This window comes from Perognathus longimembris, chromosome 16, assembly GCF_023159225.1.
Source record: "Perognathus longimembris pacificus isolate PPM17 chromosome 16, ASM2315922v1, whole genome shotgun sequence".
NCBI lineage: Eukaryota > Metazoa > Chordata > Mammalia > Rodentia > Heteromyidae > Perognathus > Perognathus longimembris.
The window spans coordinates 3,736,978-3,764,879 of NC_063176.1; the positions used below are offsets into that span (position 1 = coordinate 3,736,978).

The window sequence follows — 27,902 nt, forward strand, 5'->3', positions numbered from 1 at the left end:
ATGTTCATACCTTTAATGTAAAAAAACTTTGGAAATTATTGTTGATAAATTATCCAATTGGAAAAATACCATAATAATTTTCATCCCAATATTACTTATAATTGAAAAACATCAACATTGATAATCTTGTATAATTTTCAGAAATTTAAAAACTGTTAATAATGAAAAGTGAAGTGTTTATGTGCCACACAGTAGTTAAACTACCCAAATAGATGAAATGAAAATGCAAGCAAAAATGAAAGTAGATGTTATGTGTCCATCTTCTGGTGGATTTCCTGCTGTAAAAAATTCATGATGTTACATGGATCTCAGTATTTAAACATATAAAGGAAAATGTCTCTGATTTTGACTTACACATTAAAATAGAAATATTGAAATACATCACCAATTTTACCATTATTTTTGCTATCTATAAGGAACTCTCAAAAATTTGTCATAGCTGTTTTTCTCTTTTGTTATGAATGTTGTGAGAATCGCTTATCCAACCAAAATTAAACAACCCCATACATTTGTAATTATAATTGTGCTAATAGTTAATATAATTAATATAAATAATTAAATAATTACTTATATAGTCATTTATACTTATAATGATAATTGTAGTCTATTATAAAATAATACCTTGTAGTTTTGCAATCACAGCTGATACTTCCGTAATGAATATATTTTGTTTTTATGATATTTACTTAAACACTCCTTTCTCAAAAAGAAAAGTGACTAGAATTTCTAATCTTTACATTAAAAGCACGGTAAAAAAATGCACAGCTGAAGAAGAATTACTAACTCTTAATAGTGATGTTATTTTATATATATTTTTTCCAGTCCTAGGGCTTGAGCTCAGGGCCTGAGCACTGTCCCTGGCTTCTTTTTGCTCAAGGCTAGCACTCTGCCACTTGAGCCACAGCGCCACTTCTGGCTTTTTCTATATATGTGGTGCTGAGGAATCAAACGAACCCAGGGCTTTATGCATGCTAGGCAAGCACTCTACCACTGGGCCATAATCCCAGCCCGATAGTGATGTTGTTTTATAGAGTGTTTGTTGGTGGCTGTCTGGGAATTGATCAATAGTGATCAATAGTGATAAAATCTGAGCTGCAGTTGTTAATTCTGGTCACATTACCTAATGTTTTAGAGAATAAATTGTATAAATGAGATGTAGTCTATTTGGGGAAATGATCAATGCTCTAGGACTCAGACCGTGTGACAATCATAAGGTAAAGTAAGATATGGGCCCCATTTTTGAGTTTCATCTTCTCATTGTAATACATGAGATAAATAGGATGAAAACACTGAACTATTAAAAAAGGAAGCCAATTAATTTCTTGTATAACCAATGAATCTAATTACTAAATTGAATTTTTATGCCATGAAGGGCATTTCTTTCCTTCCTCTATCCCTCCCTCCCCCCCCCCCCCCCCCGTCTTTTTCTGTCAGGAAACTTGGCCCTCGCATGTGGTAGACAAGTATACGTCTCCTCAGCCCATGCAGTTATATTTTCAAATGCCTTCAATCACTGGTAAGGTCAGGATATTACTTGAGTTCGTCTCCTAAAGAGCCTACCTTCTCAGAAACTTGCTCTGGTTGTGGTGGTGAGAGGTCATGGAATATTTTTGTTGTTGTTCCAGCTTGAGTGCTGGGCTCTACCACAAACCACATTTCCACTTCTGGCTTTTTGGTAGTTAATGGGAGATAAGAGTCTCACAGACTTGGCTATCTGGGCTGGCTTTGAACTGTACTCTTCAGGCCTCAGCATCCTGAGTAGCTAAGATTATAGGCTAAGATTATAGGCAGGACCCACTGGCACCTAAATTGTTATAAATATAAAACTAGAATGTGGGTTCATATCTGGAAAGGACCATTTAAAATGTATGGGATTCAAGAGGACAAAGTACATTTTTCTTTTTACTAACATTATCACTACTTTAATGAAAAAGAAGTAAAACATACAGGTTGAAAATTTACTGAAATATTCTTACCTTTTTCTATTCATGATATTGCCTTTCAAACTTATTAGAACTTTATGGAAAGCAGAGTTTGAGATTTTACAATACTTCAATACATTAGAAACTAAATATAATTAAATTCTGAAGAGAATTAGTTCTTTAAGCCTTTGAAGTTAAAAAAAAATATACCGTGAAAAAGAGATCCTCTTTGGTTCGTCTGGAAACGTCAGTCCTTCCTTAGGTTCTCAAGTCTGGAAACTCCAGAGAGGTAGGAGAGATATGCTTTATAAAGGATTTTTTTCTCCTTTAGCTCTCTTACTTTTCTAAGCAAATATAATTATCATTTTGTTACAGCATTTGCTTCGGGGATCATCTATTTCCTGAAACGTTAAAAAGGAGTGGTGTAATCTCCAAAAGTTGATGTGTATCCTTTTCCTTTTTCTCAGTAACGTCATTGTCAATTATGTATGCATCTGAAAAAGTGAAGGTTTATTTTTTATAATTGAAATGTGACACTTTGAATAAATTGCTTTCTTATTTTGAATTCTTTAAACATTTTATTGTAAATGAATATTTGTTGTAGCAACTATAAGCCACAGGCTAATAAATAAGCTTATAACTGTTCCTTTTACAATATTATGTTGTAAGTGGCAGAAAACATAAATCTGGTAGTCTCTTTTGTGTTCACCTTGAGCTTTTTAGAATAAAAATACATTTCAAGGAGTGAATTTTTAATGATTACAAATTAACTCAGTTAAGCCTTAGTATTAACACAGCCACATATTATTTTCTTAACATAAAAATTAGGAAAGACTGATGTATGAATCATTTTGGTATCCTTACTTTTGTCACTGAATTCATAATATTATTTTATTACAGAAGATATTTGTGTCATCTTGCTCACAAGAAATGTGCATTATTGCACAATGCAGAATATGAGAATTTATCAGTTTGATATTACTTTGAAGTCACTAAACTATAATTCCATGAAAATGTTGTTCATTGCCAGAAAGGAAAACATTGTGGTAGGCTTAGTACTGGATAATCAATTTGCGATGCTTTCCTTTCCAGTTAGCTTTTTACCAGTGATGTATCTCATTTACACTGTGTTGAATTAGAGAACAGATGACAATGATCAGATTATCTAAAGGATGAATTGGAGTGCCCTAAACACAATGTCTTCTTGACTATGGGCTTTTCAATTTACTTGTGTCCTTAGAGTTTAACATTTTTATGATAACTAACTAGAATGAGAACACTCTAAAAATCTAAATTGAGATGTAGACTCTGTTCTATTTGCTTTTACCCAAATAGTGATTTTCTATTTTGACTGTAACAAGAAAATATACAGTTTAGAGTTTCAAGGCTAGTGTTTGAAATCAGACTTGTCTCCACAGATTTCACTTTACTCAGATATTTTAACTGTGTTGAGAGAATTTCTAACTGTTATACTGAATAAGCTACAGACAGATCTACAACTTCCTATCTTGATAAACTAGCAGATGCCAGTAAAATTAGCTCAAGGTATATTAGCGACGTGAAATTTTAAATGTAAATTTATAATCACTGTGTGTAATTATTATGTTTCCAGTTGGTTTCTAGTTATGGGGCTCCTCTCACTGGTCAAAGTGTAACCAGTTGGCCAAAGGGCTGGTACCCTGTAGAGAAATCTGAGGAGAGAGACCTGTAAGAATACTCTTGTGACAGTGAAGACAGACACAAGACTGATACATTTACAAGCCCGGGAACACCAAATAATTGCCAGTAACCATTAGCAACTAGGAATGGTCAAAGAAAGATCAACCTCCTAGAACCTTTGAGACCACAGTTCTAAAACTTTGATTTCACAGTCCCTCAGACCTGCAAGAGAATAAACTTCCATTGTTTAAAACCAATCTGTGGCACTTGGTTATGGCAGTCTAAGAAAAACAATAGAACAACGAATTTGAAAAAGCAATATAAAGCAAAGTCTAATGTTCCATGAGCTAAAATAAAATATGATATGACAACAAAGGGGCCTTCCTGAATGGAAGGTTCATGGGAGGCAAGACTAGGGCGGTGATACTTATTAAAAGGGTGAGTGCAAGCATGTTTTAGGGGGAGTATAGAGTATTCAACAATCCTGATTAAAAATATGAAAATGACTGGAATGGAGCTTGAAATTATTGTGAAGACTTTGGGCTTTATGTTGATGCAAAGTCATTGGAGAATTTCGAGCATGGCACTGGAATGATATGATCAATTTATGGTATAAAATGTCACACTTTCTTAATTGAACTTGGGAAACGATTTGGTTATGGGAGGTAAATGGATTGCTGTTATTTAGAATATGGGAATACTTAGAATGACAAAAATCTCTCTCTCTATATATATAGATATATGTAACATATAACATATAACACACACGCAGTGAGAAAAAGGAGATGGGGTGAGAAAAGATAAGTTTCTGGTTTGACCATCTCTATCAATGATGTCTTGCTAAGATGGAAAATACTAAGAATTGAGCAATTCAAGGGAAAGGGAATTACAATTTCAGTTTAGGCTATTATAGTTGAGTTGTATGTGAAACCCAAAAGAAAACACAAGTAGTATAAAAAATAGACATAAAATTGAGTTCATATACCCTTTATTTACTAATAATATGAATAAGTTGAATCAGGGGAAGCATATATACCAGAAATATAACCACAGAAAACTGTTTAGTCTTTTTGGCAACTTGATATTACAAATGTCTCTTGACAGAAAGCTAATTTATCACACTGAACAGGTGCAAAGGAAACCTCGTTAGGAAAACTTGTTTTGTGATTAGGAGTCTTTCCCTCTGAACCCGACTTCTTTATCTCTATTGTGGTCAGAAGTTTCTTATGACGTGAAGGAGAGCTGTATGTCACAGGATGAAGCTGTCTGTGGGCACAGGATGAGTCCAAGAGTGTATTGGGAAGGTTTGAGGAAAATGTTGGACAAAATTACCTGTGTCAGAGGGAACTATAAGTAGAATTAATTTGTGGCACAGGAGTATCTGTTTCAAATAAACATAGCACAGATGTTCCTCACCTTACACTGGAGTTTTATCTTAATAAGCAATTACATATTAAAAATATTGTGAGTAAAAAGCATTCAATACAGTTAAAGTAACTTGGCAATCCTCAGCACGGCAAGCCAGACCGCTCGCAGAGTGTCAGATGCGTACCTTTGCAATTGTGAGGCTAGCTCTCAGCTGTGGCTCCCGGTGGCTGCCCAACATTGCAAGGGAATGTCATACCACATCTCTTCCTTGTAATCAAATGAAATTATGACTTTACGGAATGATTCTCTTTCTGATAGCGAGGGCTGTTATTCTTTCAACTCACAATGGAATTTAACTTGACACATGTGTCTTAAGAGTTCTGTACCACACACAGTGAGACACACTTGCACACAGTAAACTGGTTGCTGCCAAAAAGTTTTATTGAAGAAGAATCAGTCAAGGTAAAGGGTCAGGAAAATGAAGATAAATGTCCCTGAGTTGCTAGCCAAGAGCTTAAGGAGAGTATGATATTTAGTGTCTTAAGACCTGAAAAAAAAAATTGACAGAGTTTCAGGATACAAATCTAAGTGGAATTAAAAATAAATGGATTCCTGTTTTTACAAAGCAGTTTTCAGACAAATGAACATTTGTAAAATATTTTGTTTTACTTAGTATCCAATGTTTGCCAAGAACCCAATCTTATTTTTTATATAAGGGTGTCATATACATAAGGATTATAAATATACTTTTTAATAAAAGAAAACCACCAGTGGATTACTAATGAAGAAAAGTGTTTGGAATAAACACTTTAGAGGATCTTTTAATAATAAGTAATTTTATAGGACAAGCTGATTTTCTCTACACCCTTATTTCTTACTAAGAATAATGAGGATTAGCTAAAATGGCATATGTCATTAAACGTTGTAGAGCTTGAGCTGCCTTCATACCTCAGAAAGCTGGTAGCAAGCATTTTACATTATGATAAGTAACTGTTGGGTAACTCAAATTTTGTGCTACTAGAGAAACCGTAAAACTGCTGTTTTATATTTTTTTCAGAAATGTATTCTGCTGCATGATTTCAATTTATGAACATTTCCAGTTTTTCTAATACTTGCCTTAAATGCCTACATTCTTTCACTTAAGATTTTGCTGAATCAACTTCTTAGATGTTAGGTAGAGCTATCTAAATTATTACACATTTCTACAAGACATCTCTTTTGGTGCATTTAAATCAGGAACTCATCTGGATCTTCCTTCAGGAGTTTAAAGATACCGGTTTCAGCTGTAGAGGTGTCTTCTGTGTCTTCAGTGTCTAATGCAGGGGTAGTTCCAGAGAGTGTTTCAATGACCACAGACTCAGATTCTGTTGGATCATTTTCACACAAATCTTCTGCTGGGTTGGTGGCTGATTCTTCCTCAAAGTTCACAGCTGCCAATGGAGGGACAATGAAGTCATATCTGGATTCCACAGCAGTAAGCAAAATGGAATAGGTCTCTCTTTCATTTGTAGGAGGATTCTCCATCCAAACATTGACACCATCTGTAGACTCGTCATCAGTTAGAGCCTCTTCTTGATTGTCTTTCTCAGAAGTGAGTTCAAACACAGTGATAAACTTTTCCTCACCAGAGTCAGTGCATTCAGGCACAGCTTTGTGATCATCCTCTGAAGCAGTTAGGTCGACTTCAGTTCCATCGTCTTTGGCAAGGGTATTCATATCTGAAATGGTGGTGGATTCCTTAGTATCGGGAGACATTTCAGCCTCAGGAGAAGAGGAACCAGTGTGGACAGCCTCATCATCAGAAACATTAGATTTGATGGAGGAGTTATGTTCATTAGCATCCATTTCACCCAGTTCATCTGGAAAAGCAGGGCTGTCAGCAACACTGGCAGTATCATCCTCCAGTGAACCAGAGATTTCATCAGTCAGTGTGATCTCTTCATCCCGCATGTCAATGGCATCCAAGAGGATATCATCCTTTTCCATGTTGGTGGGAAAATCTATTAAAGAAACAATACCAACTGGGGGTGAAATACTTCCAATTTTCACTGGAATAAAACTTTGAGTAACAGATTCCTTCGTCAGAGTGCTGGTCAGAGTGGTAATTTCATTCTCCGGATAAGTTGTTGGCTTAATGTGGGTCTCAACATCATCTTCTGATTTCAGTTTTTCCTTTGTACAGGGAATTTTGTTGCCTGTTGAAAAATCACTTTCTACTGTGTAGTCGTTTATGGATGTAACATGGTCTCCTTCTGAAGTAATGGTTGCTTCTGGTCTAGCAACGGTGTTGTCAGCCCCAAAGAATATGGTTGCTTCAGTTGGTGTTTTACTGCTTTCTCGTGGTGGGTGAGAATACATCCTAGGCAATGGGGCAAAGTGGCATTAAGCCCTCTCCCAGGTCTTTCTTCTGGGCTTAGTGGCATTCCTGAGCAGGAGAGTAATGTGCATGATAGTGATTCAAGCATTGGTCATCATGGTGATTGTTGCATCAACCCCAGGGGCAGTTGGTGCTGGAAATCTGTGGAGATTCCTGGCACAGGTACTCACAAGGGTATAGATGGTAGACCAGAGGACAATAGAGCTATCTCTGATGACTGAAGAAAAACTCACACCAAATAGTTCATTTGTAGGGAACTTTGGATTTTCCACATTTCTGTTCATGAGGGATGTACTTTCTGATTTGGAGCTAGAAACAGACACGACCAGTCTTCCTACTGATTTAATAGAAACTCCACAAGCTACAAGATGATCAGGATCATTTGTCTTCCAAGTAAGTATTGGTGTCTTTTAAGATACGAAACCATCTTCCCTTGAAATTCATGTTGTTTAAATGGCTAAAACATTAGTGGCGGTTTTGTCACTGAGTGCAGCAGTAAAAAAAAAATAAAGCAACAGAGCTTGAGTTTTCTTATTCAGAGAAGGTAATCTCAATAAGAATAATTTAAAAGTAAGCTACTGGTTTGTTAAAGTAAAGCCCTTTCTGTTTTCTTAAATTAACTTGAGAAATTAATTTGAGAAATAATAGTTTGTTTGTGGATTTTTTCTGGAGAGAGTATTGTTTCAACCATCACACACGTTTCTGACAGTGAGTTAGTAGTGTGTGTTAAAATTTACCTAGCCAGACTCAGGGTGTAGAATAACTCTTAGCTTTCGGAATTGTGTTCTCAGTTTCAGAGGGAGTTTTATAATGATGTTAGTCATTTTAGGTATAACACCGTGGGGTTATTACCTTTAAGGTTTAGCTAATTAGATGAAAGGAATGGCAATTGTACTGGAAGAAAATATGAGGCCCAATGAATTATGAGGAAGGTCAGTAGCACTCGCTGGAGTAGTAGTTCCCATCTCAAGGACAAAAGTATTTTCTTAGATATGAATGCATCCCTAAAGCTTCTGGCTTCGGTTTTCAGTTGGTTGTCTGGCATGCAGATATTACCTTTCTCAGCAGAAATACAGAGAATAGCAGAGTGGCTTCGCTTCTAGAGTAGCTTCTTTAGAAATGTTTTTGCTTCAAAGGTTTGTAACTACTTACGGTTGGTGTGCGTGCGTGCGTGTGTGTGTGTGTCTGTGTGTGTTTCAGGACAAGCCTGAACTCAGGCTCTTCCTGCCTCAGCTTTCCAAGTGCTGGGCTTGCAGGCCTGTGTCCTCATGCCCACCGCTAATGTCTTTATGCTGGCATCAGGAACAAGGAAGCAAAGTAATAGCCACAGATTTGTTGTTGTTGTTTCTAAATGCAAGTGGTTCCAGTTCCCGGAGTAGTAGAAATGACCAGATACATTTCTACTCCGAAATGGTTCACTGAATGAAAGGATTTTCACCTATGTTTTTCTAATGTGTATGGAGCTTCATTCGGGATAAGAAGGATCGCATAAGGTTGGAGGGAAATGGCCAACGAGCAACAGGGTTCTCACTGAGCTCTCTCCACGAACCCAGCTTTTAGTGTTCCAGCAAAAGACCCACAGCTAGAGAGTCAGACCAAGTGAGCCATACTCGGCATTGGGATTTTGCCCAGAGAGGGAATCTCCAGGCAGCCGGCTCGAGAAGACAGCCAAGCCCGGTTAGTTCTGAAAAGCAGACAGCAGCTCCCTATGGACCAGAAGAGAGCCTCGGCTACCAGATCTCTGGGGTCATCCACAAATCCCAGACAGGACACAGGTTCCCCAGCAGGCTCAGACGCACAGAAAGCACCCAGCTCCACCCTGCCAAGCACTCAGGGCAGACAGCTCTAGGAATAGACTAGCCTGGGAGGAGGGTCACAGAGACCCTACAGCAGACCGGAAACTGACCTGGGAAACCAGCAAAGCCGCAGGAAAACCATCCACCACAAGGGCATCAGAAGCTCCTTTGAAAGACCGGAAAGTAGATGCAGGAGAGACACAACATCATCCAAATAACGAAGATCTCTCTCTCTTTTTTTTTTTTTTTTTTTTTTTTACCAATTTAACTATTTAATTTTTTTTCTATATTTTGCATCATTTTAATATATTTAAAATTTTTTTTGTTTCCCACATTCTCCTCCATTTTCTTCTTCTTACTTTCCCTTGATTCCTCCCCTTCTCTCTATTTTTTCTTGCCTTTAAAAAAATTCATCTTCTATATCTACTTCATCCCTAGATACAGTGTTTACTAGGCCTCCTTCCTCATTGGGTACAGACAAAATTCAGCCTCCGATTATCAGAGACTTCTACCTCTCAGGTTCAGTAACCACAATTTTGGGAGTATTCTGCTACACCTTCATAGTTGTTAGTTTGTGGGTCTTTTTTCCTTTTTTACCCCTTTCCACTTTTTCGTTTCTCTGAACTTAGATCTCAATCATCATCACTGTGTTCCTTTCAGCCCCTTCATCTTGCTACTCTAAACTTCTCCCCTAAAATTACTTATAGCTTGTGAGGGTCCTATACTAATTCTAGGACGTTCATAGTCCATGGTTTCTTGGTTATTGGCTGCCTAGAGAGACTGTCCTGGTATTCAATTCAAATGTGTCAAAGGGGTTCATTGAGTAATCTTTTCAGCCCAGATTGATCTAAATGTAAGGACAGATTTGTTCACTGGTTATAACAGGATATAATCCAATTCCTGAGTCACACTCCCCCTCCTCCTAACCTAACACATTGAACTACTGAGATCAGCGCAACTGCAGGGCTCAGGGTTGGTTTTTGTTGTAATTGTTTTCTGTGAGGCCATTAAATATATTTGTATATCCAAAAATGGGGAGAGGGAATTTACCTATGATAGTGAAGCTCTAAAATTTGTACAACTACTGGGCTCAGGGCCAGGTTGGTTTGTGCTTGAAAATAGTGTTCTTATATGCTTTTGGACTTGCAGTCTTTCCAAAATGGGAAGAAAAAGCACAAGAAAAATGACAAACCAGGGAAACTTAACCCCCACTCAAAATAAACAGGAAATCCAGGTGTCAATGAAAAACCTAGAGGATAGTCCTCAAAATGCTCCACAAGCACTACTGGTAAATATGATCAATGAAAAGATGGAAACCATGCAAGCAGCCATACATAAGTGCCAGGAAGCTAACCAAAGATCTATAGAGAGGAACTCATGGCCTCCACAAACAGAAAGCTCACTGAATCCCAACAGAAGGAAAAGGAGTCACTCAGCTACAAGATCTGAGAGAGAGCACTCGGATCCAAATTAATGAAGTGAATAAATCCACATAGGACCACAAAGATAACTATAACAGACGGATGGAAGCCATAAAGAATGAGCAAGTAGAAGGAAGGGAGATTAAAAATAAAGTATAAAGTCTGGAATCCAGAATAGAGGACGCAGAGGATTGGATCTCCAGAATTGAAGATAGTCTACATGTTATGGAGAAAGAAAAAAATAATTCATGATCCAAAAAAGTAAGATGGATCACTTCAGGAGCTCCAAGATACAATCAGGATGCCCAATTTAAGGCTAATAGGTATTGAGGAGAACCTAGAGAAGGAAGTTAACGGAACAGGCAATTTGTTTAACAGAAAACTGGCAGAGAACTTCCCCAATACCCAGAGGGATAGGCCAATCCAGATACAAGAACCCCAAACAGACCAGACCAGAATAGGACACCCCACTGATACATTGTAATCCGTATAGGATCATTAGAGACCAACAAAGAATTCTTAAAGCTTCCAGGGAGAAGAGAACAATCACATATAAAGGAAAACCAATCAGAATCACTCCAGATATCTCAGCAGAGACCATGAAAGCAAGGAGAGCCTGGAATGAGGTACATGCCACACCCTAAAGAAAAATAAGTACCACCTAAGAATCCTGTATCCAGCTAAGCTCTCATTCATAGCTGAGGGTCAAATAAAAACCTTCCACAGCAAGGAAAAACTAAAACAATATATCTCCACAAAGCCAGAATTACAGAAAATCTTCAAAAATGCTTTGCACACTAAAAATCAACAAGAATGTGATTCTGGCAGAGAAATGGACCCTAAATAGAAAACCAGGTTATTAGAGCAAGAATTAGAAAGGCACAGCTCTTAAAAAGTTAGCTATAATGAAAGGAGCTAACCAACATCTTTCAAACCCCAAGCCAATAGATGGAAGAAAATAATTGAAATCAAATCAGAATTAAATGAATTAGGGTCCAAGAAACATAGAATCAACAAAACAAAGAGTTGATTCTTTGAAAATAATAAAATCGACAGACCCTTAGAAAATCTTACCAAAAAATGAAAGGGCACACCCAAATAAGCAAAATCAGAGATGAGATTGGAAACCACACAGAAACAACTAACATTTAGAATACTATAAGGGAATATTTTGCAAATCTATATCCTAACGAAGTTGAGTATCTGGAAGAAATGGATGAATTCCTAGCAAATATTGATACACCCAAACTTAACCAAGAAGCTTTCAACCTACTAAACAGACCCATATCAAGTAATGAAATAGAAATGGCAATAAGAGATCTCCCTTCCAAGAAAAGCCCAGGTCAGATGGATTCAGAGTAGAATTCTATAAGGCCTTCAAAGCGGAACTCACACCAATACTCCTCAAACTCTTCAACGAAATTGAAAGTTCGCTACCAAACACATTCTGTGATGACAGTATAACTCTTATCCCAAAACCAGACAGGGACTCATCAAAGAAAGAGAACTACAGACCCATTTCTTTGATGAAAATTGATGCAAAACTTCCCAACAAGATTCTGGCCAATTGACTTCAACAAGTCATCAAAAAAATATACACTATGATCAAACAAGATTCATTCCAAGGATGCAAAGCTGGTTTAATATACGCAAGTCGGGCTGGGGATATAGCCTAGTGGCAAGAGTGCCTGCCTCGGATACACGAGGCCCTAGGTTCGATTCCCCAGCACCACATATACAGAAAACGGCCAGAAGCGGCGCTGTGGCTCAAGTGGCAGAGTGCTAGCCTTGAGCGGGAAGAAGCCAGGGACAGTGCTCAGGCCCTGAGTCCAAGGCCCAGGACTGGCCAAAAAAAAAAAAAAAAAAAAAAAAATATATATATATATATATATATATATATATATATATATATATGCAAGTCAATTAGTGGAATTCACCACAGCAATAGGAGCAAGGTCAAGAATCACATGATTATTTCTTTAGACACAGAAAAAGTGTTTGATAAAATCCAGCACCATTGATGAAAGCTTTGGAGAAACTAGGAATCCAAGGAACATTCCTGAATATAATAAAAGCTGTGCATGACAAACCTACAGCTAGTATTATACTTAATGGTGTAAAGTTAAAGCCATTTCCTTTAAAAATCCGGAGCAAGGCAAGGATGTACATTTTTCCACTTCTCTTCAACATAATACTAGAATTCCTAGCTAGAGCAATAGGTCAAGAGGCAAGTATAAAAGGGATCCAAAGTGAGAGAGATGATGTTAAACTCTTTCTCTTTGCAGATGATATGACTCTATATTTAAAGAACACCATAGGCTCTACTCCCAAGTTTTTTGAGCTGATTCAAAACTTTGGCAAAGTAGCAGGGTATAAAATAAATCCTCAAAAATCAATGGCTTTTATGTATTTCAACAATGTGAACAGCCAGGCTGAAATCTGGAAAGCAACACCTTTTACAATAGCATCAAAAAAGAAATACTTAGGAATAACTTTAACCAAAGAAGTGAAAGACCTCTATGATGAGAACTTAAAAAAGATGAAAAAGGAAATTAAAGCAGAACTAAGGAAATGGAAAAACCTCCCATGCTCTTGGATTAGGAGGATTAACATTGAGAAGATGGCAATATTGCCAAAGGCTATCTACAAATTCAAGGCCATACTCATCAATATCCCAACACCATTCTTTAATGAAAGAGGAAGCAATCCCAAAATTCATATGGAACAATGAAGGAGCTTGAATAGCAAAAACAATCTTAAGCAGGAAAACAGTGCTGGAGGAATATCAATATCTACTCCAAACTCCATTACAAAGCTATAGAAAGAACAACAGTTGCTATTGACACAAGAACAGGCCCGAGGACCCAGAAATGAACACACAGACCTATGGCTATCTAATCTTTGATAAGAGAGCCCAAAACACAGGATAGACAAAAGAAAACCTTTTCAACAAATGGTGCTGGGAAAATTGATTAAGCAACTATAACAAACTAAAGCTAGATCCTTATGTATCACCCTGCACCAGAGTCAGTTCTAAATAGATCAAAGACCTCAGGCTAAAAGCAGGTACCCTGAAAACATTGTAGGAGGGAATAAGAGAAACACTAGGGCTTCTTGGCACACAACGAAACTTTCTTAATAAAGACCCAGAAACACAACAATTGAAAGGAAGGTTGGACCAATGGGAGTACATCAAACTGCAGAGCTTTTGAGCAGCAAATGATACAGCTAACAAGATAGAAAGCCCTCAAACTGGGAGAAGGACTGCATTGGCCAGACAAAAAACAATGGCCTCATATCTAAAATATACTTAGAACTCAAAAATTAAGTTCCCCCAAAACAAATCCTCAGAGAAACAACTGCCCCATCAATAAGTGGGCTAAAGACATAAAGAGATTTCTCTGAAGAGGAAATGAGAATGGCCAAGAGGCACATGAAGAAGTGTTCAATATCACTGGCCATAAAAGAAATGCAAATCAAAACAACATTGAGATTCAACCTCATCCCAGTAAGAATGTCCATTATCAGGAAATCCAATATGACAGATGCTGGAGGGATGTGGCCAAGAGGGAACCCTACTACACTGTTGGTGGGAGTGTATACTTGTTCAACCACTCTGGAAAGCAGTGTGGAGGTTCCTCAAAAGGCTAATCATAGAGCTCCCCTATGACCCAGCAACTGCTTTTGGGCATTTACCCAAAGGATTACAAGCAAGATCACACTAAAGCTACCAGCACAACTATGTTTGTTGCAGCACAACTTACCATCACTAAAATATGGAAGCAAACCAGATGCCCCTCAGTAGATGAATGGATCATGGTACATACACACAATGGAATTCTATGCTTCTATTAGAAAGAATGACTTGGCCCCATTCATGAGGAAATGGAACAATTTGGAAAAAGTCATACTAAGTGAAGTGAGCCAGACCCAAAGAAACATAAACTCTGTAACTGACTTTGGTACACTGGGTATTACATGTACATTCATCAGACCTAGGGAAGGGGAACACCAAAATGGAGAGACAAAGGTTAACAGCAATACTTACAAGGCAATATGCTGCAAACCAACTGTACATCCCAATTTCTGGGAAAAGTAAAGTTCTTTTTTCTTTAGTAATAGTGGCAATTTCTTTTGAGGGGAAATCTAAGTTTCTAGCCATAGTATCAGGAAGAACAGATTTAACTAGGAAGAAATCGAAGGGTCTGGGAAAGCTATGAATTGTTTTTGGAAATACTGTTGCTTGGCAGTTTCATTGTTTGTGCCAGTTTTGTTTCCACTTGGATATCTGTATAATTTCCTATTATATTTCTTCTGTATGGTGATGACAAATTCATTAGCTTTGTCTTACATTCCAGAAGCCTTATATTTCTTTTATGACATAGAAAGTTGATACATTATCTTCATTAGATATAATTGTATAGTAACTTGATGATTATTTTCTTGGAAGCTGAATTTTTATCATGGAAAAAGCATCAATATAAAAAATTTTGTCATTGGTGTTGATAGTGGCAAGCATGCTAGATTTGATGTCTACAGTATTGTTGGAAGAGCCTGTGCCACTAGCGTAAGGATTAGTATAGACTGAGATAAGAACTTTTGTTTTTTGTTTTTTGTTTTTGTTGCCAGTCCTGGAGCGTGGACTCAGGGCCTGAGCACTGTCCCTGGCTTCTTTTTGCTCAAGGCTAGCACTCTACCACTTGATCCACAGCGCCACTTCTGGCCTTTTCTATGTAGGTGGTGCTGAGGAATCGAACCCAGGGCTTCGTGTATGTGAGGCACGCTCTCTTGCCACTAGGCCATATTCCCAGCCCCTGTCCCTGCTTCTTTTTGCCTAAGGCTAGCACTCTACCTCTTGAGCCACAGTGCCACTTCGGCTTTTTTTCTATATATGTGGTGCTGAGGAATCGAACCCAGGGCCTCATGTATATGAGGCAAGCACTTTATGAGTAGGCCATATTCCCATCCCCTAGACTGAGATAAGAACGTCGGGGATGATTTGGCTTACAATATGTTGCCTTGCTAAGACAACACCACCATTGTAGTAAAGTGGATATGAAGATATAGATGTGGGTGCTATTATTTCTTTAGTTAGGGGTATTGGCAGTTAGAATGGGAATTTTAGGTAGTCCTATAAGATGGAAGGCAAGAGTAGCCAAGTTTCTCCTTTCTCCTTTCTCAAGGGAAAAAAAAGAAATAAGAAAGATGTTTTGACATGTCTTAGAGGAAAATACTGGGAAAATTCTGAAGAATACTAAGGGATCATAGCAATGGCATGCATCAAGCACATGGCCTTTTTCCTGAGTTTGCAAATGGTTTTCTCTGTGATTAAGTCGTCTGTGTTTGCTAGTTAGTGCTTATTGGAGTTAAGCTCCAACCTTCCCAAAGAGACTAGGCGACAAGGACACTATCTTCTGTGACGATTACATTTCAGAGTTATTTCTTTCATTCCTGAGTTGTAAAGCTAACGAGAATCTTTTTTTTTTTTCAGGGGTGTAGGTCCGTCTTTTTTTATATTTATATTCTTTTTTGAATATTTTTATATCATTAAATAGTTGACAGAGAAGTTGCCATTCAACAAAGCAGTTTATGAATCCAGTCCTTCTTGAACAATGATCACTTTCACCATTCCCACCCACCTCTCTCGCCCTCCTTCCCTCACTTTTCTGAAGTTTTAGATTATGTATTTAATTGTTTTGCCATTTAACAAGCAATTTAGTATACTATTCATCTCGATCTGTCATTCCTTCAACATCTCTACCCCTCTTGAGTCACCCTTCCTCTTATTTTTTTAAAATTAATTCTGTGGTATACATAATGCATTCTCACCTGCATTCTGCTTCCTTCCCTTGTTCATTCTTCTTCTCTTCTTCCCTTGCCCCCTTGCCCTTTGCAAGGATACCTATTTCTTGGTACTTATTTTGTTGAGCCTTGACTTAGTCTTTCTAAAGAATTTTTTATTTATTCTCTTCATAGAGTCTATCATCCTTCAGTGAATTCATTTATAAGCACTTGCATGCCACCCAGTATATTTATTTATAGATATATGCATATGATAGCTCTCACAAATGGGGGAAACGGTGCAACCTGTGTTTCTCTGGGTCTGACTTACTTCACTTGATATAATTTTTCCAAGCCTTTCCATTTCCTTACAAATGGTGCATTATCATTCTTCCTGGTGGATGAGTAGAATTCTGCTGTGAATATGTATGATGTTTTCTTAATCCATTGCCCATTGAGAGGCATCTTGGCCGGTTCCATGTCTTAACTAGGGTAAATAATGTTGCAGTAAACATGGTTGTGCTGGTGTATCCTTGGTGTATCTTTCTATTGGGTAAATGCCCTGGAGTAGAATTGCTGGGTCATAGGGAAGCTCTATGTTTAGTTGCTTGCTTTTTTTTTTTTTTAAAGAAACCTTATAGTGCATTCTGAAGTGGTTGAACAAGCTATATTCCCACAAAGAATGTAATAAAATTCCTTCCTAGCTAGAATCTTTTAAAGACCTTTTAAAAGTCTTTCCAGGTGCCAGTGGCTCACGTCTGAAATCCTCTCTATGCAGGATGCAGCCATTTGGCAGATCATGGTTTGAAGACAGCCTTTGCAGAACAGTCAGAGAATCTATTTCCAATTAACCAGTAAAAAGCTGGGCTGGTGAAGTGGCGGCTCAAGTGGTAGAGAGGCAGCCACGAATAAGAGAGGCTACCAAGCTCCAGGCCAGGAGTTCAAATTCAAGCTCTAGTAACAGCAAGGGGCGTGAGGGGCGGGGGGAGTGGAGTTGAGAGACTAGAATCAGGAAGAAATACCTTTAAAATTTAGTCACGTTAAGGGGAACATGAAATTCTTGGTCTACTTCATATTTAAGAATTGCTCATTTGGGGGAGGTTTTTTTTATTTAGAAAAGCTAATGTGTATCTTCTTCTTTTTTTTTATAACACTTATAACCATAAAAATGGAGCATTTTGTAAGATGGAGTGATATTTTTCTTTTCTAGTATGAAACTCAGAGCCTTGAATGTGTTAAGTCAGCCTTTTGTCATTAGCTGTATCCCCATCCCAATATGAATTTCTAAATAACTTCCTAATATTCTTGGGACTAATAAAATATGTACACGAAATAAATACGTTTTTAAATCATTTATTGAACACAAGCTGAAGAAGAGAAGATGAATGCCTTTTGGAAAGTGAGAGTGAAATAAAAATTGTCTAAAATGGCCTTCTTTCTGAAGGGGGTGACAGTTCTGAGGAAACACTGGCAAAAGGTAGGAGGAGTAGTTTAATAATGAGAAATATTGAGGCCTAGAAAAACGTTGAGAAATATAAAATTAATTCCCAGTCCCAGAAGGACAATCCAGCTGCTTCAAAATGACTGCTTTCCATTTCTTACACACCTTGTCCTATATAGCTTTTGACACCCAGCTTTCCCAACAGCCTCCAATTTTAATTCAGAGTAAAACATGCTTATATGTGTTTATGTCTAGAGAAAATCATATTTAACTACATCTATCATTACTGATATCTTGCATACTTTTGTATACTTTTAACAATTCAACAACTAAAAACTAAAAACATCCAACCTACCCTGGCATTCCTTTTCCCGAAACAGTCCTGAGTCTACTCCTTTACTCTTAGGAGACTTATTTTAACTTTAATCATTTGCAGTGCTGAGGACTGGAGGAAGGGTGTTGAGCCTGTTGGGCAAATACTCTAACTCTGAGCTACAGCCCTAGTCCTATTTAAAAATTTTAGATGTGGTTCTATAATCACCAGCTCTTTACTATATTGTATCTTGATCCTATAAAATTTTACATTATATTTCTTCTCCATAGATTTGTTATTATTAGTAATAACATTATCTCCTTATTGCCACTCGATTTGACTGAGGTTTTGTTTTTGCTAGAGTTGTCAAAAATTGCTACTTATGATTTCTCTACTTGAACTATGTTCTAGGCCAGGATATTTCATACTTGTTGTCTTCTCAGACACCATCCACCTGTATACCCCCTCGATCTTGCTAAAATATAAATTCTGAAATTAGAAAACTTAGTAACCATTATTTTGATAAAGAGGTCAAGTGATTACAACTTAAGCATCTCTTAAACAATCATATGGGATTACCTTCCTAGCTTTCTAAGTTTTAGCAAGTTAGTTTAATATATTAAGTATTATATTTGAAAGTTAGTCTGTTTTGGAACCATGTGTTCTGAATTTGAGCACATCATATATCTCTATACTTTATATATAAAATATAGAGTTGCTACTCTTATTTTTAGTAGAATCTCAAGGTCACAATTTAGATTGAGTTATTAGCTATTATTGAAGGTGTTTGGGTATGTGTAGAGCACTATTGTACTGACATATGTAATTTTTTCGCATGCATGAACTTGTTCCTTGAGACGAGCCTTTCATTGCTTTCACTATGAGGAAGTAGAGTGATTAGCAGTTGTTGTAGTGGCATTTGGTACTAGCGTGTTGCTACAAGTGCAAGAGCTGGCTTGACTTTAAGCCAGTCTTGGCGATGTCTTGGTTTCTCATGGCGTTGTGGTTTCAGTAGGTGAAGAAGTAGGCTCAGCAGTGGTGGCAGATGTCACTGGGATTGTGGTGGCAGTGTCTGGCCCGTAGGTACTGGAAGTAGGTGTGCCACCTGTAGCTAACGGTGTTGGCTCAGTTCCTGTCACGTTGGCAGTCGTTGCAGCGGTGGCTGCTACCGGAACCGTGCTTGCAGTGGAAGCGCTGCTGGCCAGAGGTGTGGTTCTTGCTTCTGAAGTCATGGGGTCCGTGGAAGCAATTGTGCTCCCAGTGGGTGAAGCGGAGGCATTTTCTGACGAAGTGCTGGCAGCTTCAGAAGTTGCAGAAGCCCAAGGGGTAGTACCCTGGTCAGTGGTGGCAGTGCCCAGTAGAGTTGTACTGGCAACAGCCCTGGTCGTTGAGACTTGAGCCATAGCACTTGGTGCAACTGTCGTGACACCTGGTGACGTGGTAGCAGAACCCAAGGACACAGAGCTGGAGACGCCAGGTATTTCAGTTGTGGCGGAAGCCAACGACGTGTCTGCACTAGCTGACCTTGAAGGAGCGCCACGAGAGGGGGCAGCAGTCCCTAGGCTTGTGGAAGGTGTAGCAGTTGTGCTTCCAGCGAGGGTGGAGGCTGAGACTGTCTCAGTCGGAGCCGCCATGGCAGAGGTTGGGATGAGCGCACCTGCTGCTGCGGTAGAGGCCTCAGGAGCGGTTGTGGCGGAGGCAGGTTCTGTGGACGTGACTGCTATTGTTGAGCTAGTGAGTGATGTCGGTAGGGCAGTGGTGGCGTTTACTGGGGATACAGTTGTACTTGGCCTGTCTGTTTCACTTGCGGTGGTTGGTGGGGTGGTAGTAATGGTAGTGGAGACACTGGTCGTGGTGGTAGTGGCAGCAGGGCTGGTAGCAGTTGGAGTATCATTCGGCTTGGCTGTAAGGCTGGGTGGGTTTGTCTGGGGACTCAGCTCGTGGGGGTGGGGGTGGTGGTGGGGATGGTGAGGTTTATGGGCGTGGGCAGGTGGGCCATTTGGAGAGGGGCGTCCACACCTCCCCAGCGCTCTTGCTGAGCACCTTCTCCGTTTCCCCGGGTTTACCGTTGGCACAGGGACGTGGGCACGGGTGGGACTGAGAAGGATGAGAGTCATGAACATGGGATGGCAATGCGGCTGTGGCTTTGGGGGAGGGCCTCTTTCTCTTTCCTTGTGGACTTTTCTTCTTCGTCCATTCTCTTTGTCCAGATGGCCTTTTCTCCTTCTCGGGGGGTTTCAGATCCTGGTTATGCTTCCTGAAAGCCGCTGCGTGGGACGGTTTTCTATCTGTGGGCTGCTTCTGTCGTTTGGGTCCTGCCCTTTTCGACTCGGATGCTGGTTTTCTGGATGATGAAGGCGAGGATTTCCTGGAAGCCCTTCTCCAAGCCATCTGGGACGGGCTTGATGGTCTAGGGGCTGCTCTCCTCCTCCTTACAGGTCTAGGACGCCGCGCTGCTCCAGTCTGTTTGGACTGTTTGGTGGCTTGCCTCTGCTGACCGTTTTGGGGGCGTTTGGAAGTTCGACTTGCTTGCTGCAGCGAGGTACCCAGCCTCAGTAGATCAGATGAATAGGGCATCAATGTTTTCTCGAGAATGGCGTGGAGATTTTGCAGTGACGGGCTAGATTGTTCCTTTCTGTTGGCTGTCATGAGATCGGGAGGTAACATGTTGGCCACTTGTTCAGCCAGGCCCGAAAGAGACGGGACACCAGCAAGGAGCGCGCTGGGATCTGGCATCCCGAAGGGTGACAAGGAATCCGAGAGGAAGGAGGGGGCCTGCGGGAGCTCATCGGTCTCGTCGGGGGACGTGGGCTGGGTGGGGGAGCTCTGAGCAAGCCACTCCCGTGCTTCTGGGGGCTGTGCTCTCTGACCCTCACCGAGCTGCAGACAGAGAAGAAAGGGAGGGAAGCATTAGCAAGCCCCCATGACTGCTTCCAGCTCGGGAAGTGTCTGCTCTGTGGATCCAGGGCCACTTTGGTTTCCAGTGGACTCTCATTTGGGAAAAGAAGAAATTGCAGCACCGATTCGCAAGATAGTAGAAATAAAACAAATGCTTTCCGCCCTGTGCCTGCAACGCCCCCCCTCCCCAAAGCCCAACCGACAGCGCCCTGCACACAGCCAGAACCCTGCAGGGAATTCCCCCGGGCAAGCCCAGGGGTCCCCACAGATGAATGCAAGCGGGAAAGGGGGGCGGGCGGGGATGAAGGGCGGGCACGCGGGGCGGAGCGGGGCGCCCTTTCCCTGGCTAGCCCCCCTCTTCCTACGCGGTGCAAAGCAGGGGTCTCCCCGCCCCTCCCCGCTCCTCTCCGCCTCGCCTCGGGTGCTGGGGATTGTGCGGGAGAGGGGGGGACTCCTCCTCCCCGCCCCGCCCCCCCCCTCCCAGCGCAGGTGGGCGGCGGCCCCCGGGTGTCCCCCTGCGCCCGCCAGCGCGGGTCCCCAGCCTGTGCGCCGCCCCCCCCCGCCTCACCCCCATCCCCCAGCCTGGGCCTTGGCCTGCGGGCAGGGCAGGGGGGTGGGGGGGGGGGGGCGGGACCCCGCAAGGTGCTGTCCAGATGCGGAGAACGCGGGGCCTCCCGGCTCTGCCAAGGACCCCTGGTGTGTGTGTGGGGGGGGGACGGGGACCAAGGGCCCCAGCGCCCCGGCCCAAGCTCGCCCCACCACCTCGGGCCTGGCTTCCCTGGCTCCTCTGCGCTGGCTCCCTCCCTCTCTCCCGCCTCGGCCACTCTGCCTGTCTGCCTGTACTCTCTGTCTGCCTCTCACTCTGCCTGTCTGTCATTCTGCCTGTCTGTCACTTTGTCTGTCTGTCACTGCCTGTTACTCTGTGTCACTCTGTCTGTCACTGCCTGTTACTCTGTGTCACTCTGTCTGTCTGTCACTGTCTGTCACCTTGTCTGTCACTCTTACTCTGTCTGCCACTCTGCCTGTCTGTCTGTCTGTCACTCTGTCTATCCCGTATCTCCCCCCACCCCCACACAAATAACAAAACAGAAAGAAAGCAAACAAGAAGCAATGAATGCAAACTGAGCTGGGAGGATGGGAACGACGGCCTCCTGGACCGAGTCACTCCGTCCCCACGAAGGGACCCCCGAAGGGACCCCCGAAGGAGTTTTCTGGGTTCCTGCTTTCTGGGGATGGGGATGGGGGGCCTCGAGCTGTCCCCGCCTTTCCCCAGCATCTCCTCGGCTGGGGCCAGGGCGGCCTCCCGCCCCTACCCGCCCAGGCAACATAACCATCAGGTTACTTATTTATTTATTTTTAAAAGAAGATAAAGTTAACAAAATTTTTTCCTAGAGTAAGAAAAACATGACGGGTGAAATAAAGAAATAAAAGCTACAGCTGCCGGGTGGTAGGAAAATATTATGAACAAGGATGCAAATCTGATAGCCTAAAGAAAGTAAATACCTACCACATTAATCATAAACACAGTCTACACATCGCAGTAATGAGTTAGGAAATTTTGAATCAGTCATGAAGCAGCTTTCATTAAAGAAAAGAACTGGCTGTGAATATCGTCACTATTCTGATTTTGTAGTAAAATAAGGCAGGATGAACTTTCATCATATTAAGATCTTGCGTGAATACTCAGGTCTATTTTTTTTTTCCGCTCTGGGTTTGTAAGTGCTGGTAATGAACCAGGTATGATTAATTATATTACATGATCATTTCATCCTATGATCACACAACGGATATGCTTCTAAGGTTTCCTTTGATTTCAACTATGTTACTAAACATGGTAACTAGTTTAATAACTTGGAAAATAATCAGTGCTAATTCATAATCTTGTGAAAAGAATGTTTAAGTATTGTAAGGAAATTTTGTGAGTACCAGTTACCATTAAAGTAATTGGAAAGTAATTTTTATTTTCTAGAAAAAAATAGAAAAACATAGAACCACATGTTTTCATTGCTGAAATTTGCTACATCTTTCTTTACATAATCCTCCAACAAATAAAATAGAAAATATTTCAAAACCTTTTTCTAAGGCTGGGATTATCCTGATACCTTAGGCAAACAAAGGCATTAGAAAAAAAATAATTATAAATGAAGAAGGGGGCAAAAAGTTTGACAAGAAATGTACTCACTCCCTTATGTATGTAACGATTACCCTTCTGTATTTAAAAACAAAAAAGAAAATACAATTATCATCCAAAATCCTTGAAGAATACAAATGGAAATTCATCAACCAGCAAACTGAACTGAACAGTATCTTTAAAACACTATTCACCACGAGCAAGTTAAATTTATCCTTGGGATGCAAAGATGGCTTAATATGTGAACCTAGAAAAGGTTCCATTAATGAAAGGCAAGAACCACACAATCGTTTCAGTAGATGTAGAAAAGACACTTGAGAAAGTGTAATGCACTTTCTTGATCTCTGTTTATATACTTCTTGATATATATTTACTTCGTTGATATAGAAAGAATATCTCTATGTATCATAAGACCACAGCTAACATTATTCTCAACAGAGGAAAGCTGAAAGCCTTTACTCTAAAACCTGGAATAAGATAAGGACGCCCCTGGTTGGTATTTTTACTAAACAGAATTTGAGAATTTCTTGCACAATTTAGCAAGAGAAATAAAAGGAGGATATCCAGGGGAATGTGACTTAGTGGTAGAGTGCTTGCCTAGCATTCATGAAGCCCTGGGTTCGATTCCTCAGCACCACATAAACAGAAAAGGCTGGAAGTGGCTCTGTGGTTCAAGTGGTAGAGTGCTAGCCTTGAGCAAAAGAAGTTCAGGGACAGTGCCCAGGCCCTGAGTTCAAGCCTCAGGACTGGAAAAAAAAAAGAATAAAAAATTTCAATAAAAGGAGGATGTTGGGAGCCTAGCCAGCAGCTAATCTCATTCTGACCTCTGGCTGTGTTGTTATCACAAGGATATGCTATGTACCAGGACATTTGCTTACTAGTAAGTCAGCACTAACCCAGAATTGCTTTACTATGTCCACCGGAGTCCATTCCTATGTTAATCAACCTCATCCTGTCTTTACTGCCAGCAGATGTTGCGAACTTCAAAGCCTTTTTGTGTTGTTGAATTTTGGCAACCCTATGCTATTCCCTGGTTCCTAAACTGCATATAAGCTGGAAGTTAAGAATAAACATGGCTGCAGTCTTAAGCTGCAGACCTCCTGAACCCCGTCTTTTGTCTCTTGTCTTTTTCTCTTGTCTTACTTGCATCTTTCTTTCTCTTTAATCCTCACCCCCTCAATCAGGATTTCCTTTCGCTGCCGGCTGGCTCTGGCAAGTGGCACCCAAACAGGGACCGGAACACCTGGGACGATGGCAGGGAACCCCACTGAGGTAAGGACGTCCGATCACTTGGGAAGGAGAATGGAGAGAGTACAGAAAAGTATCGTCAGGAGTAAAATATTATGGGATAAGGTAATGGCCGCACGCTATACATGCAAACCCTCAAAGGGAAGTTTCATGGCCAGGGAGTGAAAGTTGGCATTGAGGAAGCATGCCCCTGGTTCCCGGAGGAAGGAACCATTAACTTAGAAGTTTCACAAAAAGTTGGAAAAAGGATTCAGGGACATTATAACATAAATGGCCCTGAAAAAAGCCCAGTGGACGCTTTATTTATTTATTTATTTATTTATTTATTTATTTATTTATTGCCAGTCCTGGGCCTTGGACTCAGGGTCTGAGCACTGTCCCTGACTTCTTTTTGCTCAAGGCTAGCACTCTGCTACTTGAGCCACAGTGCCACTTCTGGCCATTTTCTGTATATGTGGTGCTGGGGAATCGAACCCAGGGCTTCATGTATATGAGGCAGGCTCTCTTGCCACTAAGTCGTATCCCCAGCCCCCCAGTGGATGCTTTTACTCTTTGGAATCTGGTCCGAGATTGTTTGGATCCTAGACATGAACAGATTAAATTCAATCAGTCGACTGGAGAAACTGAACAGGGACCTGATGAGCATCGCCCAGCCCCCGGAGCTTATGCAGCTGCCCAGGAAGAGCTGAGAAAATTAATAAGATCTGAACCCAATGGGCTAGTTAATAAGGAAGACTCAGATGGCTCAGACACTGAGGAAAAAATATATGATGAGCCTACTAAAGATAGAATGACCCATGTTGAGAGTATGTTGAAATCAGTTATAGTCCTATTGTCACAGCTTCATCCAGAACAACAAACTCCTCTAAAGGTAGATACTGGTGAGTCCCCACCGACAGTCCTGGAAGCTTACAGCTCTCTACAGCACAGTGGTTCTGGGAAAAGAGAGAGCAAAGAGCTTTTGCCCAAGGTAAGTGGAAAGATCCTTTAACAGGCACTTGGCACGGGCCCAATCCATATTGACATGGGGTCGAGGACATGTCTGTGTTCTTTCACAGGATGAAAATGACGCCCCCTGGCTACCTGAGCATTGTATTAGGATTGTGGAAGCTCATCAGAATGGTACAAGTGCTGACCCACTGGGCTTACGTGCCAGATCCACCAATTGTGCACCCTGTGACTTGGGAAGGAGCTGAGGTGTTCGTCCATGTAACAGATCAGCATATGGTACAGCCCCAGGTCCTTTTGTCCAACATGTTAAAATGGGAGAATTTACAGCTTCTGGCATTGGAACCCCTTTGTGTTTTACAACTGACTCCAACAGTTATATTCCAGGCTGCACTGTAATGCAAGCCATAGATCATCGAATTTGGATTCCTGATAACAGTTAAGTATATAATATACGAATGACTTCATTGCTTACTGGGTTCCCTGTACATGCTAATTCTACATCGTCCTTCATGATACCTCGCTGCATCAATCTTTCTCAAATTGTAGAATCCACAAGAGAACTGCACCCCATAAAGTGTAGACATGAGCATCCTTTTATAACCAATATTTCAGGAACTAGTTCTCAATTGAAGGACTGGTCCAGAGCCAATCTCACCAACAAGTACAACCCAGGTCTGCAGTGGATGAATGGACACCCTCAACGTCATGTCTGGATGCTAGTGGCTGCCCTAAATAATATCTCCTGGCACACTTCTTCTTTCTTAAAAAATATTATGAGTTGTGTAGCACCTCCTTATGCCATTATGTATGGACCTTTTAGTATTTCTCTAGGAGCAATGTATTTCAATGTTACTTGTACTAACTGTTCTTTTACAAATTGCTTGTATAGTGGTCTTACTGATTCTGTAATTGTTATTAAGCAGCCTCCATTTGTCATGCTTCCTGAACATATCTGAAGTATGAAGAAACAGGTATTCAAGTGTTAAAACATTTAAAAGAGCTCATGCACCCTCGAGGATTTATAGGGCTATTAATAGCAGGCATTGTAGCCTTTATTTCTTTGGCTGTCTCTGCTGCAGCAGCTACTGTGGCTTTAACACAGTGTGCAAACAGCCCTACACTTTCAAGGCAGGATTGATGATAAGGTAGAACAAAAATTAGAAGCATTGTATGAATCTGTGTTGTCTCTGGGAGAACAAATTCGTGCTTTACAAACTTTGCAATGGGTGCCCTGCCATGCTGGGTTTGACTTTATTTGTGTGACCCTCCATAAGTATAATGGGTCAAGCTATCCTTGGGAACAAGTTGTAGCACATCTTAATGGTATTTGGCACCATAATAATTTGTCTTTATATCTCTTTCAACTCTATAGGCAAATAGCTGGACTAGAACAAACTCCGCCTCTGGACTCTGAAGTAGCAAAAACTGCAGAAGAACTGTTTGAACAACTTCAACTCTACATCCCATCCTTGACTAATGTTAAGGGGCTGCTAATGACATTGCTTGGCCCGGAGATACTTTTGCTGATGGCTTTCCTATGCCTTCCTTGCATTGTATGCATGTTGCAAAACTCTTTCATGAGTTTAGCCAGTCAGCTGCATAAGGTCAAGCTCCAAGTAAATGAATTTCCCCCAAGAGGAACTGCAGCGAGAGACAGGTAAGAGGGGGTGCTGGTCTGGCTAACCTAAGACAGGGCCTTCAGCTTTGCTCTGAAGATGTTCCCGATGACGGGTAAGGCACGCAAGGCCACCCACCCAACCTAAGACAGGCGGGTTCGCGTCTTTAAACAAAGACGGGGGAGATGTTGGGAGCCTAGCCTGCAGCTAATCTCATTCTGACCTCTGGCTGTGTTGTTATCACAAGGATATGCTAAGTGCGAGGACATTTGCTTACTAGTAAGTCAGTCCCTACCGGGAATTGCTTTACTATGTCCACTGGAGTCCATTCCTATGTTAATCAACCTCATCCTGTCTTTACTGCCAGCAGATGTTGCGTACTTCAAAGCCTTTTGTGTTCTTGAACTTTAGCTACCCTATGCTATTCCCTGGTTCCTAAACTGCATGTAAGCTGGAAGTTAAGAATAAACATGGCTGCAGTCTTGAATGACAGTCTTGAGCTGCAGACCTCCCGGACCCCATCTTTTGTCTCTTGTCTTTTGTCTCTTGTCTTGTATCTTTCTTTTTCTTTAATCCTCACCCCCTCAATCAGGTTTTCCTTTTGCTGCCGGCTGGCTCCAGCAGTGGATATCCAAATAGAAGAGGAAGAAAGTTATTGGTTGTCTAGGGTCATAATTATATCATGTATTAAAAAAATACTTCTCAAAAAAACCTATTTGCATCTTATGTGACTATTTTACATTTAAAAACGCAGTGCCATAATGTCACTTTGAAGCCAATGTCAGTTCTGTAACTTTGGGTTTAGATAGTTACTGTAGTTTTCAAGGGTGTAGAATCTTACCTGGAAACAAGTGGCCAAGGCCAGGATAAGTCCACCGAGGTACAAAGCCTTCATCCTGTCCTTTGTACCTATACAAAACAAGAAGAGAAAACAATCAACATTTGTTAAGTGATTGGTAATGAGATAATGAATTTAGCTC

The 27,902-nt window shown here is 40.8% G+C and overlaps 1 protein-coding gene and 1 non-coding gene across 2 annotated transcripts; one reads left to right on the plus strand and one right to left on the minus strand.

Moving 5' to 3' along the window:
* Positions 1–6,176: 6,176 nt before the first annotated feature.
* Positions 6,177–7,310, minus strand: Cabs1 (calcium binding protein, spermatid associated 1; the record flags this gene model as incomplete). The annotated part of the gene is made up of 1 exon (XM_048364889.1): positions 6,177–7,310. A coding segment is annotated over one exon (1,134 nt), but the record flags the coding sequence as incomplete, so codon positions are not given.
* Positions 7,311–22,577: 15,267 nt separating this feature from the next.
* LOC125365083 lies at positions 22,578–22,710 on the plus strand. The gene has a single exon (XR_007213636.1). It is a non-coding gene; the product is annotated as a small nucleolar RNA SNORA72 (small nucleolar RNA).
* The last annotated feature ends 5,192 nt before the right edge of the window (positions 22,711–27,902 follow it).